Raw genomic sequence first — 16,155 nt, 5'->3', positions numbered from 1 at the left:
CAGTAGGTGCTGTAGGTTAAATAGGAAGTGCCCAGTACAGGGCAGAGTGGTCAGGGAAGGTTCAATGAAGGGTTTGAGCCAGCCTTGGAAGATGGACAGGGTGAAGATGAAGGTCAGAGGAACGCATGAAAAACCATATCACATGGGGGAGACATGGGAGATGGTTAGAAAAAGTAGAGCCAAATTAAGCAGGTTTGTAATACCATGATGCCTGGTTTCCATTACTGCAGAGGTCTGAGTAGCAAAGAGTTAACATGCTATTAGTCTGGCGTTTGTAGGCAGGATGTGCCACGTAAGTGTGACTAGTTACAGGACTGGCGCCAGAAGGACTTGGGACTGCAAGGGATGATGGGAGTCACTGGAATCGCTGGCACTGGGGTGAATGGTTCTAAGGGGTGGAAGGAGGGAAATGAGTTACAGATGACCGACCCCAAGAGAGCCGTTAACAGAGCAAGAAGGCCACGTAAAGGTTTTCTTTTTTGTCTGTGCATGTCTAAAGGTAGACTGGAAGGAACGTTAAGGGTGGAACTTGAAGATAACAGGCCACTTTCTATGCCTTTACCTCCTTGTAGAGAATAAAGGATACTCTCTTCTGAAAAGAGTGGGGATGAGCTTGAAGAGAGATGTGAAATGGCTTGTGGGTGAAATAACCCAGTGTCCATAGACTCGACAAGTAGTGTCCAAAGCAAACAGAAGTCACACAGTATGAATACAGGGCAGGGCAGGCTATGCTTTGTTCTTGACTCCTCAAGCAGAGCTCTGCAGCCCAGAAGCCGGAGTGAGGCAAAGCCAGAGTGAAAAGCTGATGGCTGGTTTTGGGGTTGGCTCGGGAGGTGTTGTCGGTCATTGTCAGGATAATGAGATGTGAGAATTGCAGGGAGAGTAGCTAGATGCTTTAAGTCTTTGACTTACCTATGATATTTGTGTAGATAGAAGAAATAAATGAGCAAATCAGAAAAGAGAAAGAGGAAGCTGAGGCTCGAATGCGACAAGCATCTAAGAATGCAGAGAAATCAACTGGTGGGAGTGGAAATGGCAGTAAAAACTGGTCAGAAGATGATCTGCAATTACTAATTAAAGCTGTGAATCTCTTCCCTGCTGGAACAAATTCAAGGTACTGGTTTTAATGAAACTTGTCTTGAGCATGTATACTGGGGCCTGGGGAGAATGCAGACAAGCACCCAGAGAGCACTGGTTAGAGCAGAAACTTCCAGGGAATGCTGGAGTCTAAATTTTGTGCCACAGTAGAAAGTGTGAAAAGCAGGGTGTATTTTGAACCTGCTGGTTTTTTTCAGTTTACACCAACTCACATACGTGTATGGATGCCATACAGTGGACGCTTCACCAATTTTTCAAGAACTTAAAAGATCATGAGACATAAACCGTGACTCTCATGTTGGCTTATTCCATTGTGGCTAGTACTAGGGACTAGGTTTTTGCATTCTGAAGTTTTCTCTTACAGCCTTAATCCTTCTTTCTGGCTTCCCACCTCAAACCAGAACTTACTGCAGAGTCTGAGTTTAGAACTCAAAAGAAGACTTACAGATCCAGCCTCCTTCTTTCTATAGTTGAGGAAACTAAAGCTGTTGGCAGAGAATGATTTATCTCTACGCGTCCAAATGGCAGTATACACAAATGTGTGATTTTCTCTTGGTTTGTACACAGAATCTGTAAGGTTTTATACAGACTTGAAGCCAAGATTATATACAGTTGGCTTAAACATATGAAAAGCAAAAGGTATAATCCAGGTAACAGTAAGGAGACTACCAGTTTAGAGTGAATTCTGTAGATATTATAGCTAACTTGTATACATTAGAAACATAGGGATCATTCTGGCTTTTATTTGGGGGTTTTTCCCTCTTAAATTGATTACATTGGTGTCTCTAGATGGGAGGTTATTGCTAATTACATGAACATCCATTCTTCTTCTGGAGTCAAGAGAACCGCCAAAGATGTTATTGGCAAAGCAAAGAGTCTTCAGAAACTTGGTGAGTTAGTTTTGCAAAATCAGTATGTTTGCTACCTCAAATGGATTTTTCAAAAATCTGTGCAATTTAATGACTGAATGAGATGATCTGCAATAAGTTTTTTTCATTTCTCAGACCCTCATCAAAAAGATGACATAAACAAAAAGGCATTTGATAAATTTAAAAAAGAACATGGAGTGGTGCCTCAAGCAGACAACGCAACACCTTCGGAACGGTTTGAAGGTAAATTTTGTTTTTCTCTAAGTAGAAAATGCTAGCCCTGTACCCACACTATGTGAAGATAGACAAAATGTAGGGGTCTGTGTTCAGAATAATTAGAAAATAAAATGTTTAGCAGACTAGAAGATGGACAGCAAGCATTTTCAGGACATTCATATAACTGAAAATTACAGTTCTTCCATTTCAGAGGCCATTAGGGAAGGAGCTGGGTTTCTTTTGTTTACCAGATTTTACATAGCAGTATTAAAGGATGTGGGGACAGCTGAAATTTGAATAAGCTCTATTCTATGGACTAGGTAATAGTATTTTATCAAGGTTAATTTCCTGATTTGGGAAAATACACTATAATTATGAGAGAAAATGTCCTTGTTTGTAAGGAAAAAGCTAAGAAGGGGCATCATGTCTGCAACTCACGTGGTTCAGAATAAATTATGTCTGAGATACACAGAGAAAATGCAGGCATGGTGAAAATGTTTACATTTGGGGAATCTGGGTGGCATATACAGGGATTCTTTGTTCTTCTGAAATCATTTCAAAATATTAAAACATATTAGGGTGCTGACATTGTCTTAGGTGTTCTACCTAATTTGATTAACCTGGACCAGTGTTTCAAACTCCAAATTGTGACTCCCTAAGTGGGTCATGAATAGAAAATATCAGAGAGCATTACACCTCTTACATAAGTGTAAACAAAGTTGTGAAACTTTTGTTCATGTATATACATTTGGGATGTGACTTGTTTTCTTACGGTGAGTGGCTGACAAAGTTGGAAAAAGTTCTGTTTCACTTCGTGCATTTTTGAGCCACTAATCTTGAATATGCTTTCCGGATCACAGTTCCAAATGCATGTTTTGGGATTAACTAGTAACTCAATGTGATAACCTACCTCTGTCCTCTAACAGTCCCACTTTTACTAATCTGGTATATTATCCCAAAATTTCAGTTTGAAAATACTAGAAGAGGCTTATCACACTGTGTTATAAAAATCAGAGGTGATTTTTTTTTGTGGGGTCTAGGCCGGGCATTATTTTTTTTTTTTTTTAAGTAACAAAAGCAAGTTACAAAACACTTGGAAGGCACTTCTAAAGGGGTTTATTCTCCTCCTTTTATGCCCTCCATCTTTTTTCCAAGAGAGAAATCCATGGTGTTAAATGTGGGCTTCAGACCAATGAAAGGAAATTCCACTGAGGGCTTCCCTGGAATTTGAAAGCGGACTACATCCAGGTTTTTAACTATTTAACATTTTCCTACAAATGGGATGTGTAATACTTACAATCTTAGATGGACCTATATTTGTTTCTGATACATGTTGAGAGGTCTTGTCAAGCATAAAGGGGTTAGTTTAGTAGAGGTTCTTATTAGCATTGGTTCTGCAAGAAATGTGTTTGAAAATGCCACACTGGAACACAGAATCTAATGTCACCTTGCCTCTACACTGAAACTTTGGGCACTTGGCTTAATTTTCCTAGGCTCTTTCTTCCAGTGTAAACTGAAAATGTTTTTCAGGGTCTCATCGGCCTAAAAGTTTAACTGTCAGGCAGCTTCCTTATGATTTATCATTTACACTTGTGTTTTTGAACCAGTCTGGTAAGATTATTATTAGGTTGAAGAGATCAGCATTATAATAGGTATTTCCGATTTACTTTAAAAAAAAAAAAAAAGCCTCGAGAGATTTTTGGGGATGTGAGCTAGATCTCTGAGTTTTTTTCTCTTATTTAATACTTGAGAGGCTTTTGTGTGTGTCATCTCTAAAAATCGGTTCAAAATTACCACAGATCTGAATGGCCACTTACCAAGATACCTGTGCACCAAAAGATTTATCTGCAAAGGTGTTGCAACAGAATTTTCTATCAGGATGAGATTCATCAAATAAAAATTTTTCTTAAACAGGTCCATGCACAGATTTTACCCCTTGGACAACAGAAGAACAGAAACTTCTGGAGCAGGCTTTGAAAACGTACCCAGTAAATACACCTGAAAGATGGGAGAAAATAGCAGAAGCAGTGCCTGGCAGGACAAAGAAGGACTGCATGAAGCGATATAAGGTAGTAGATATTTAGTGTTTATAAATTCCGTTACCATCTATTTGTGTGTGTGTGATGTCACCACCACAGTTGTGAGGGTATTACAAGAAAGCTTTCCAACTCTGGCGGTTAGTAAAATCAGCCTTTTTGGTGGTAATCATAATATACAGATTTACCCAATTTCAATGTTTTACATACTTCTGCCAAACTAAACACCAGAAAAGTATGCAAATTCTGACAATTTCTAACACCTTTCTCCCTTCCTAGGAACTCGTCGAGATGGTAAAAGCTAAGAAAGCTGCCCAAGAGCAAGTGCTGAATGCAAGTAGAGCCAAGAAATGACTTCTGACAATCTTTGTTGTGTGTGCATTTTTATAATAAAACTGAAAATACTGTACAAATTTTCATTCTTAAAATTCTATTTCAAGTGATAATTTCAAAGTGTACTATCTACCATTCGCTGTGGTGGTCTTACAGCCTTTCAAAGTCTGATGCAGTATTTCATTCAAATTTTCAAGTATATTTTGTAGCTTAAAACTTGCAGATCTGTTAGCTGTATAAATATATATGGTCGAAATATGTTGATTAGGAGCACTTTAATCATGAAGCCAGCACATGTTACTGCGAATCTGGTTAAAGTCTGGCAGTTGCTCAATGGGACCTAAGGATTAAAAGACAAACAGTTAAAACTGAGTAAAAGACAAGTACTTAGGCATTAGGCACCCTGTACTTCAAAGAAAAGGAGCCAGGCTTACCAACAGCGGCAAGAGCTGGACTCTTATCATAAATATATTTGGTGCACACTTCTTGGATTATCTCTGCATTTACAGCCTGAAATAGAGAAGATAACTAGCATTCGGAGCTTTTCATAGTAAAGACACATTCTGTACCTGGAACTTTTTAGAACTAAAGCAGAAATTTAGGACACCTATTTTCAGCTTTGTCACAAGGAACTTTTGTACAAGCCTCACAGTGTCTAAACACTACTTACATCAATTCTTGCTTCAAGCTCAGGGATGGGAATTCTTCTGTTATAGCATAACATTTGCCTGCCAATATCTTCACAGATTGGAGTGGAACCTGTTTACAAGAGGAGGAAACACTTAGGTACTGGAATATTGATCAACCATATGAAAATAGAACTTAGGTCTTTATTCTTACCATCAAGTTGCAACAACATGTTTGTTTTCAGAAGGTTTTTGGCTCGTGCAACTTCGCTTTCTGTTACACTTGTGCAGAGTCGCATCCTAAAACCAAATCAAAATGTCAAGTAGTTTGAAAATGACTTTTTGAGTTAATGACTTAAAGACACTATACATATTATTCCACAACATACACATAATTATGATTTCAACTTAGTGAAAAGTTATTAATGATCCCAATAGCTACACAAAAGCTAAAATAATACTGATGCTTTTCACTTTTCTAAATGTTTATTTTTGAGACAGCGTGAGCAGGAGATGGGTAGAGAGAGGGAGACACAGAATCCGAAGCAGGCTCCAGGCTCTGAGCTTTCAGCACAGAGCCCCATGCAGGGCTTGAACTCATGAACTGCGAGATCATGACCAGAGTCAAAATTGGAGGCTTAACTGACTGAGCCACCCAGCACCCCTGAAATAATACTGATTCTTATCCTGGTATTAATTTTTCTTAACCTTAGTGTGACTGCAGATAGAGGTTTGATACAACACAAAGGTAGGCTGACCACATTTTGAGACATGTACCATCACTTTGAGACTTAACTAATCCTCATACTAGGATCTGATCTGCTAGAAGAGAGAGGTTAGTGGACCACTAGGTTCTCACAAGAATCCAGCTGACTTATACCTACTGATTAACAATTACACCCCATTGAGGAGCTTTAGAGACATACAAGCCATTTAAGAATGGTGGAGGAGAGGAACTTCCTGCTTCAAGGCAGTAGTTCTGAGTAAAACAATACATTTTTCTTTAGCAATGGCAACTTCAGATTTGTATAACACCACCATTCAAACCAGGTAACTTGCAAAACTTTAGGAACTTCTTTCTGAAGTAACCTTCTTAAAGATTAAGAATTTTCTATAAATCAACTTCACATGAGACTTAAACATCTGTGATCTTTAAAAACATGGCAACCAGCTATTTAGTTTTTTAATTTTTTTTTTAATGTTCATTTTTGAGACAGAGGCAGAGCATGAATGGGAGAGGGTCAGAGAGAGAGGGAGACACAGAATCTGAAACAGGCTCCAGGCTCTGAGCCATCAGCCCAGAGCCCGACACGGGGCTCGAACTCACAGACTGCGAGATCATGACCTGAGTTGAAGTCGGACGCTTAACCAACTGAGCCACCCAGGCGCCCCTATTTAGTCTTCTCTTGACTAAATGCTAGGTATCACCATCAAAACTAGTCAACAGTGTAAAAACATGAATTCTAGGGATGCCTGGGTGCCCTAGTTGGTCACGTGTCCGACTCCTGATTTCAGCACAGGTCATGATCTCATGGTTTGTGAGATAGCCCTGTGTTGGGCTCTGTGCTGACATTGATGCAGAGCCTGCTTGGATTCTTTCCCTCTTTCTGCCTCTCCCCTGCTCACTCTCACTCTCTCAAAATAAATACGTAAACTTAAAAACAGTGTGAATTCTAAACAAGATTTATTTTCTCACCATTCCTTCTGAACAACATGTAGCATATCTGCAATGGTGGCCGGTTCACAAACCATATAGATGCCCCATAATCCTGTATCTGTGTAGGACGTGTTGAAAGACTGGAAGCTATGACACAGGTTGCCGTGACAGGTGAGCTGGGCCAGCTTACTAGACAGATTCTGTAACGAAAAAAATTGTCCAAGAGAACTGTAGGTATACGTGCCCAAATTACCAGAAAGCAAAATGAGTTCTGTGGCAAATAGTGAATGCCCTGAGAAGCTATGTCTCCGTTTTATCTAGCGGCATCTCAATATGAAGTTAAAATTCAATGAGACTAAGAACAATACTCCTCTCACCAGCCCAGTGTACCCCCAGAGAAATTCACAACGTAAAAGCAATGAATCCTTGTAATTAACATAGCAGCTGCACCAATTCTAAAATAATTCATTCCCGTTACCAACCCAATTTGTAGGGCTCCTCACTGTGTATGCTTAAAGATTTCAAATTCTATTGCATGTGAAGCCTACGATGTTTATATGAAGTATATTTTGTTGAAATAGTTGAGTACAAACATACTTTATATTTTGAAGTAATTTCAGACAGAAAAGGTACAAAAACAGTATGAGGAATTCCTTTATCCAAATTCTCTGTTATTTTACCATGTTTGCTTTATCCTCCTCTTTAACATATTTTTTCAACTGAGAGATGTGATGTTTTGTGTACACTTCTAAAACCCAAGGAGATTAACATCAAAACAATTATTAAAACTAGAATATTAACACTGATAATGGTACTATTAGTGAATTCTATCCTCCTTCAAATTTTGCTAATTATCCAACTTACATACTTAGGACACAAACAAAAATCTTTCCCAGCCCAGGATGCACTCCAGGATCAGTCTGTATTTTAAAAGTCCATTCACAAGACAGAGTTCTGCCTTGACATTTATTATGGAAAATTATTCTTAAAATCACTTACCATTCCTCCTCCAAAAGAGCGATCCCAGTTGCCAATCAGTGTGTTTGCAACCATGAGACATATTGTATCTGGATGTGCCCAACCAACAGCCTCAACAGCTATTGCAAGATGTGCCAAAGGCATCTTGTCATCCCTCACTCGAATCTAGTTAAAACAAAGAAAGCACAACTCTAGTGAAGACTGCCTGTGTATAGGGGCACCTGGATGCCTCAGTCATTTAAGCGTTCGACTCTTGGTTTCAGCCCAGGTCATGATCTCAGTTTGGGAGATTGAGCCCTGCGTCAGGCTCTGTGCTGACAGTGCGGAGCCTGCTTGGGATTCCCTCCCCCTCTCTGCCCCTGCCCTGCTAATTATAATTACACCCTCTCTTTCTCAAAATACACTTGGGGGAAAAAAAAAAGACTGCCACTGTGTAACAGGCTTAACAGGAAAGAAACACATCATGCCTCATTACACTGAACAGTCTAATCCAGAAAGATTTCTTGAGTTCTGGAAAGAAAACTTCACCAAAAGATCTGCAATTGAAATATACACGGGCACCTGGGTGGCTTAGTCAGTTGAGTGTCTGACTCTTGACTTTGACTCAGGTGATGATCTCACAGTTTGTGCATTCTGCATCCTCTCTCTCCTCTCTGCCCACCCCCCCCCCCCCCACCCCACATGTGCATGTTTGCTCTCACTTAAAAACAAAACAAACAAAAACTACATACATAGCCACCAGATGGTTACCTGGTCAAAAAGGACTGCATTATTTCACTGGCAGAAATCAGGAACATTCTAATTTCTAATCGTGACACAACTGTCTATTTTCTAACAGGGACACAAAGCTTATTTTTGTCCTACCAATGCTACAGTTCTATGCATTTACCAACATCAGGCCACTTTTGATAGATTTCCTTCGGGCACCATCCCTAATGTGGCAAACTAGGCCTCCGAACAAGACTTATGGCTACAGCTGACAAGTAGCAGATTCTCTGCAAGTTCTGGCTCTAACAGCTACTCCCAGAAGTGTACTGTGGGCAGAACTTAATGAAGAATAAACCTGATGTGAAAATCAAAATTTGGGGAGTTCTAAAAATAGAAACACTTTTATAGCTCACAATACATAACTGGGCACAGTGTCAAAAAGCTCAAGAAGACCAAATTATCACATTCCCCTCAAAACCTTGTTTCCTTATTAGGAAAGTAAGTGGTTAAATAATATGGACTATAAGCAAATGAATCCATCCTTTTCCCTTTTTCTATGTTTCAATTTAAGCCTCTGGTTTCTTCCATTTTACTCCTGTTAAAAATAAGCACATTTTGTACACTCATTCATAAATACAACCCAAGAAACCCAAAGGGCTAAATACTAGCTAAGGAGGCTTGCCCTACCTCACTTCCTGTGAATTTGCAGGGAGGCAGAGCTGGTATTTCTCCTTTGTGTGTGGACAAAGAGTCACCAAAATGAAACTTGGCTAACTCAAGCAGTTCATCATGGGAAACTCCTAAATTGAAGGAAAATATTTCATACATCTAGTAGCAGTACAATCTACAGCAGACCAATAACTGCCAAACTTTACAATAAGCTCAAGGTGGTATCATGTGATCAAAGTTACACAAGATCTACTCGCACTCACTGAAAGCCACTTCAGAGTGAGCTGACAGCACACTTGCCCTGCTGTTACAGGATTGGGGTTGCACAGCTTTCTCAGTCTGTAGAACAATTAACATACCAACAAATTCACAGCTGAGGATAAGAAAACAGCTGGAGAATACATTCTATATAAAATCCTGTTACATTAAGTTACTCAAGGTCCTAGAATGCAAACTAGCAAAAAGCCCCTTTTCAGTAATTTTTTTAAAGTAGAAAAGAGTATGAACATGAGCTCTAATTTAAAGAAGGCTGGGTACATAAATATGCTTTGTTCTCTGAGCTCTGCTATCAGAATGCAGCAGTCAAAATTCAAAAGAATTTCATGTAAATTTCTGAATAAATCCAGAGCTATCCAAATAGTCACTGCTGGCCATCCAAAACTTAAGGATTACTTAGATTCTAGGGGCACCTGGGTGGCTCAGTTGGTTAAGCATCTGACTTCGGCTCAGATCATAATCTCACAGGTGGTGGGTTTGAGCCCCACCTCAGATGAACGCTGCTTCTCTCTCTCTCTCTGTCCCCCCTCCCCATCATGGGATTCTCTCTTTCCCTCTTCTCTCTCCGCCCCTCACTCACTTGGATCTTCTACCTCGCTCAAAAACAAAAAAACATGTTACTAATCCAAACTCATGACCCAAACAGATTCAGTCAATGAAGGATTCTTAAACACAAGGATAAACTTAGGAAACAAACTTAGACATGTGCAAGTGCTTTTACAAATACTGTCATGTTATTTATATGAAACATTCCTTTAGAATGTAAAAGCACAACTTACACCCATTATTTTCCAAACAAATCTGTGGTATAAAACAAGACCGTGTGTTTTCAGAAGCACTGTCTAGGAGAGCCACTTCGGATACCAATCCAGACAGTAACAAAACAACGGGAAACCCTGGTGGTCCAGGAATGACAACCAGAGAGTGAAAAACCATGAACACGCACACAGTTCTCAGCACCTGGTAACACCAACTTCCACTGCTTTAACAACTTCACCTACTGCCCTCCTGATTAGACATTCCAGATAGCTCCTGCTCCCACACCTTTACTTCTCCTCATGCAGAAGGCAGGGGAGCCAGTAAATTTTTTAATGAAGCTAGGTCTGGTCTTTTTCATTGATTTTAAGATGCCATTGTTTGTAACGCTCATCATAACTTATGTACTAAAAAGACAAAATACTAATTAATACCGGACAAGCCATTAACTCTACTTCAGCAAGGTCGAAATGAGCCTATGAATTACAAAAAAACACCAAAACAACCCGTTGTGTCCATGTGCCAACGACCATGGCAGAGACCTCCCAGTGTGGTCATTGAGGCCTAAGTCTTCCTGTTCTGAGGCAGTTTCAAATGTGGACCCCCAGTCGGCACCATCCATTTTAGAAACACTGTTACACAAGAGAATTTCAGAGTGCACTGACGGCTATTACGAAGGTAATACGATTTAGCTTGAGAGCCTAATGAATAAACTGTTAAAGGTATTTAACCCTCATATTCATTTTCTCCATCATTCCCAAGTAATTAGTTCACAAGTCTAACTAGGGCAACTAGAATTTTAATTTATTGTCATTTCTAAAGACAAAAATTAAATTTACACAAAAGAAAACTCCATCTGTCTTTGTTTTGCCCTAAAAAGACAAAGTGAAAACAAAACTGGAAACCAATAAAATGTACTGTTTGCCTAAATTCAGACTGCCACGAAATCCAGCAGAATCTAACGTAAATTTTCTTTCACTGGCTTCAAGCATCCCCAAGGAAGCCTTGCCCTGAAGCCACTCAAATAGGGGGATTCCCTTTAAACACTCTCAGCTCCCTGCACAGTTCCCCTTCTCAGTAATTAGTAGGGCTACTGAATGAACAAATCAAAGAACGAACAACGTAACATATCCAATTCATGCCTGACCGAGGATGAAGTCGGTTCTCAAGAAATAATTTAAAATCTCAAGAGATTCCCATACTCTAGTACACTATCTTTCAAATGTCATTATCTCCCAGTTCGCTCATGTGCCCTTTCCTTGCAAGTTATGTATGTACACTCATATCTGTAAGTTTTTCTGTTTTTTTAATAGGTTTTTTTTTAACCTCCTCTTCTACTGAAGAGAAGAAAGTCTATTTCCAGTGCTCCACATTCCCTTTAAATAGCATACTCAACAATTTGCTCTTTAAATAAAAAACCCCAGGACCTCTCCCAACAGGATCAAACTAGCAAGTGCATCATTCTATGACTGTGTTTAAAACAGTTACAGAAATTTATTTACTTATTTTTTATTTAGATTCAAGTTAGTTAACTCAAGTTAGTTAAATTATATATATACATATATGTAGTGTAGTATTGGTTTCAGGAGTAGAATTTTGTGATTCATCATTCAGTTACAGAAATGTAAATCGACTAACCTCCAGCAGCAGCAAGTACTATTCTTGGCCCCTTATAATGTGTGGTTATGTAATCCACCAAGTCCTTACGATTTATAGATCTGTAATGGAGAAAGAAAAGCAATATAAAAGGAAACTAAAAAGCACAGATCTTTATATAATATACCTGAAATTAAATTGGACCTTAAAAATACTCTAAGTTAAATGCAGTCAGAAACAGGATACAGACAACAAGTATCAACAAAAGATGAAGAATTTCAACTTTCCTGTATCAAGAACAAAGAGCCGATACCGTCACTTGTTATTTCAGTACTATCCAAGAGCCCAGACACCTGGGAGTTAGATGGGGCCAAAATGTAGCTAACTACAATTTCATTCAGATTATCAGGGAGGAAACATTATGTTTTGAAATATTTCTGAATTTTCAAAACTCATCATTTTTTCTCCAAAAATAGCTTGAGAATTATACCTACTTGATGTTTTCAGTTGGACCCAAAATAGTCCGTCCAAGTGCAGTATTTTGATAAGCTGTGGCATGAAGATAATCAAAAACAACTTCCTGTAAATTGGTTTCAACTTCCTGCATCTCCCTAAGGATGACTCCACGTTCACGTTCAATCTCTGCTTCTCCCAATGTACTGTTTTGTATTATATCGGCAAGAATTTCTACAGCTAATTAAAAATAAAACAAGAAGAAACACGAAGAGTCTTAATTTTCAATATTAAGATCTATTAAACTAGCATCAGAAACCATGATACTGACCATCATTCAATTTTGACTAAATGATTAAGCCAGGAAGAAACAAATTTACTCCCATTAAAATTAAAAATATAAAATATAAACCCCTGTGGTAAAGAACTTGGGGAAAATTCCTAAATTTATCCGAGGTCTCCACAACACTTGTAATGACTCTACCACTTCAAACATGACCCAAGTGTATAGTGTTCTGTATGAAAATTTTAAAAAGTAGAAAATTTTCTGTATAAAAACATCTAGGTAGGTACAGAGGATCCACAGCACCCAAATATTTGCTACCCCAGTCCCCACAGCAATGATGCTGCTATACAAACAAGCCAGTACATGCCATAATCTAACAGAGATAGAAAGTTAACATGTGAAGAAAAGGATAGGTATCCCAAAAAAGATACCTATTGCTATCAAAGGAGTAAAAGTGACCCTTGGGAAAAAGTGATTAAGCCCTCAAATTATTTATATAAGAATGACCCAAATTTGCAAAAAGCCCAAAGTGAACTCAAGGATGCTATATGATGCTATGAAATTACATTCTTTTCCAAAAAGGAAAAACCTAACCTATTTGTACAGGGGCAGGGTGCCTGGGTGGCTCAGTCGGTTAAGTGTCCGACTTTGGCTCAGGTCATGATCTCGCAGTTCATAAGTTCGAGCCCCTTGTCGGGTTCTGTGCTGACAGCTCAGAACCTGGAGCCTGCCTCGTATTCTTGCCTCCCTCTCTTTCTGCCCCTCCCCTGCTCACGCTCTCTTTCAAAAATAAACATTAAAAAAAAATAGCAATAATTAAAAAAAAAAAGAATTCATACAGGGGCATCTGGGTGGTTCAGTTGGTCAAGTGTCCAATTCTTGGTTTCAGCTCAGGTCATGATCTCAAAGTTTATAGGTTCAAGCCCCACATCTGGTTCAGTGGTATCAGTGGGGAGCCTACTTGGGAATCTCTCTTTCCCTGTCTCCAACTCTCCCCTTCTCACGTGCTCTCAATAGTAAATAAACTTAAAAAAAAAAAAAAAGAACTAGTACATAGTTGCAATCACAATCTAAATTTTAACAAATATAAAACGTGAATAATCTTTAGTTTCTTTTTTTTACTCTACTGCAAACTTTTGTTCCTTGTTTAGATTCGCTTTAAGGGGCCTTGTCTCCAAAGCAATTATGTTCGAGTATCAATGACCTCCTATAATTACCTGTAGATTGCCCAACATGCTGAAACAGATTGCTAGACCAAAGCAAGCCAGTTGCAGAGATCATGACCAAAGGGAAAAAATATAAAACCAAATAAAAAACTCTGTCCACATAAGAACCACCATGATGGGTGATGAAAAGGCCAAAGACAGATAGAAGGATAAGGAATCCCGTGTGAAGACTCTCTTGTAATACGGGATTGGTAGTCTAGACAGTATTTGCTCAAGTGGAAGTTCATATTTCCTGGAGTTTATGTTTTAATTAGAATCTTTCTTTTTAATGTATATTTAATATTATGTGTATTAACGGGCGCCTGGGTGGCTCAGTCAGTTAAGCATCCGACTTCAGCTCAGGTCATAATCTCCCCGTTCATTAGTTCAAGACCTGCATTAGGGTCTGTGCTGACAGCTCAGAGCCTGGAGCCTGCTTCAGATTCTGTGTCTCCCTCTCTCTCTCTGCCCCTCCCCCACTCACACTCATTCACACTCTCTCTCAAAAATAGACATTTAAAAAAAAATTTTGTTAATATATCATGTGTATTAGTATTGCAATACATGTATTCAATTTGTAATACAGTGGGGCACCTGGATGGCTCAGTTCGTAAATCACCTGACTCTTGGTTTTGGCCCAGGTTATGATTTCATGGTTCATGAGTTCAAACTCCGAGTCAGGCTCCATTCTGCTGGTACAGAGACTGCTTGGGATTCTCATTCTCATTCTCTCTCACTCTCTCTCTCCCCCTCTCTCCCTCCCTCCCCTAGCCATGCTCCAATTCTCTCTCTCAAAATAAATAAACTTAAAAAAAATTTGTAATACACCTATACTGATGTATAATCAAGGGGCACCTGGGTGGTTCAGTTGGTTAAATGTCCAACTCTTGATTTCGGCTCAGGTCATGATCCCATGGTTCATGAGTTGGAGCCCTGAGCTTGGGATTCTCTCTCTCTGCCCCTCCCCTACTCATAATCACACATTCTTGCTCTCAAAAAAAAAATAAAAAAAAAAAAAAAAAAAAAAAAAAACTTAAAACAAAATGGGAAGGTATCAATAAACATTTTTCCAAAGATGACAGATGGCCAAAAAGCACAAGAAAAGATGCTCAACATCATTCATCATCAGGGAAACGCCAATCAAAACCACAATGAGATAACACCTGACACCTATCAGAATCACTATTAACAAAAAAGACAAAGTAACAAGTACTGACAAGGATATGAAGAAAGGGAAACCTTTGTGTACTGTTGGTGGGACTGTAAATTGGTGCAATTACTTTGTAAAAGTACGGAGGTTCCTTAAAAAAACTAAAAATAAAAGATACTAGAAGACCCAGCAATTCCACTTCTAGGTATTTATCCAAAGAAAATGAAAACACTAACTCAGAAAGATCTATGCACCCCCATGTTTACTGCAGCATATTATTTATAATAGCCAAGGTATGGAAACAACCTCTGTGTCCATCAGTGGAAGAATGGATAAAGAAACTATGGAATGCAATACTCTATAATGGACTATTATTCAACCACAAAGAAAGAATGAAATCTTGTCATCTGCTACAACAAGGATGGACTTACAGGGCATCATGCAAAATGAAGTGAGACAGAAAAAGACAAATACCTCAGACAAAAAGGCAAATCTTCTGCATGTGGAATCCAAACAAAACAGAACAAGTTCAAATACAGAGAACACATCAGTGGGTGCCAGATGCAACCAGGAGAAATGTGTGAACTGTTTTCTTAGGTGTTTTTTAATTCTAAGTTGAATTTTTAAAAAATTAATAGAAAGGAAAATAACAAAGAAGTGTACTCCAAGATGAAGAACTAAAATGTGCAAATGCAGTAAAGATAAAAGAGTTTTGTTTAAAAAAAAAAAAAAAAAGCCCAGTAGGAATGCCTGGGTGGCTCAGTTGGTTAAGCGTCCAGCTTTGGCTCAGGTCATGATCTCAGGGTTCAGGAGTTCAAACCCCATGTTGGACTCTGTGCTGACAGCTCAGAGCCTGGAGCCTGCTTCAGATTCTGTGTCTCCCTCTCTCTCTACCCCTCCCCCACTCGCACTCTCTCTCCCCTTCAAAAATAAACATTTAAAAAAATAAATAAAAATTGTAAAAAGCCCAGTAGTCCACAGTGATAAAGTGAGAGGGAAAAAAGTAGGCAGTAAACTGGATACAACTAAAAATATTTCCCTACACAGGAATGGCTCTGGAGAAAAACTTTTTTTTTGAGAGAAAAAGCACAAGAAGAAAGGACAGAGGGGGAGTGGGGAAAAAAGAGGGAAAGATATAGAGTGAGGTAGAGGGAGAGGGATTTTTAGCCCCTTGTTACTACAGCCAATTAACAATTATAATATACAGAACATCAGAGACTGTCAGAGGGAGGGAGGGAGAAGG

At 39.0% G+C, this 16,155-nt stretch overlaps 2 protein-coding genes across 4 annotated transcripts in view; one reads left to right on the top strand and one right to left on the bottom strand.

Annotated features, from left to right (window-relative positions):
• The window catches only part of DNAJC2 (DnaJ heat shock protein family (Hsp40) member C2), a 37,538-nt gene extending 32,906 nt beyond the window's left edge, over positions 1–4,632 (top strand). For all 3 annotated transcript variants that reach the window (XM_040472857.1, XM_040472859.1, XM_040472858.1), the window contains 5 exons: positions 930–1,114; positions 1,888–1,988; positions 2,103–2,210; positions 4,098–4,252; positions 4,499–4,632. In XM_040472857.1, coding sequence (XP_040328791.1) covers positions 930–1,114; positions 1,888–1,988; positions 2,103–2,210; positions 4,098–4,252; positions 4,499–4,573 — 624 coding nt within the window. In that variant the 3' untranslated portion in view covers positions 4,574–4,632. The remainder of the gene's footprint in view (positions 1–929; positions 1,115–1,887; positions 1,989–2,102; positions 2,211–4,097; positions 4,253–4,498) is intronic.
• PMPCB (peptidase, mitochondrial processing subunit beta) overlaps positions 4,586–16,155 on the bottom strand; it is a 15,147-nt gene continuing 3,577 nt past the window's right edge. Inside the window, exons 5-13 of the mRNA XM_040472861.1 lie at positions 12,313–12,511; positions 11,861–11,940; positions 9,209–9,321; positions 7,835–7,978; positions 6,875–7,035; positions 5,393–5,478; positions 5,223–5,311; positions 4,987–5,062; positions 4,586–4,892 (exon numbers count right to left, since the gene is read on the bottom strand). Coding sequence (XP_040328795.1) covers positions 4,828–4,892; positions 4,987–5,062; positions 5,223–5,311; positions 5,393–5,478; positions 6,875–7,035; positions 7,835–7,978; positions 9,209–9,321; positions 11,861–11,940; positions 12,313–12,511 — 1,013 coding nt within the window. The 3' untranslated portion in view covers positions 4,586–4,827. The remainder of the gene's footprint in view (positions 4,893–4,986; positions 5,063–5,222; positions 5,312–5,392; positions 5,479–6,874; positions 7,036–7,834; positions 7,979–9,208; positions 9,322–11,860; positions 11,941–12,312; positions 12,512–16,155) is intronic.

This window comes from Herpailurus yagouaroundi, unplaced genomic scaffold, assembly GCF_014898765.1.
Source record: "Herpailurus yagouaroundi ecotype Mexico unplaced genomic scaffold, PumYag 100, whole genome shotgun sequence".
In the NCBI taxonomy this organism is placed as follows: Eukaryota; Metazoa; Chordata; class Mammalia; order Carnivora; family Felidae; genus Herpailurus; species Herpailurus yagouaroundi.
This window is presented reverse-complemented; position numbering and strand designations above follow the sequence as displayed.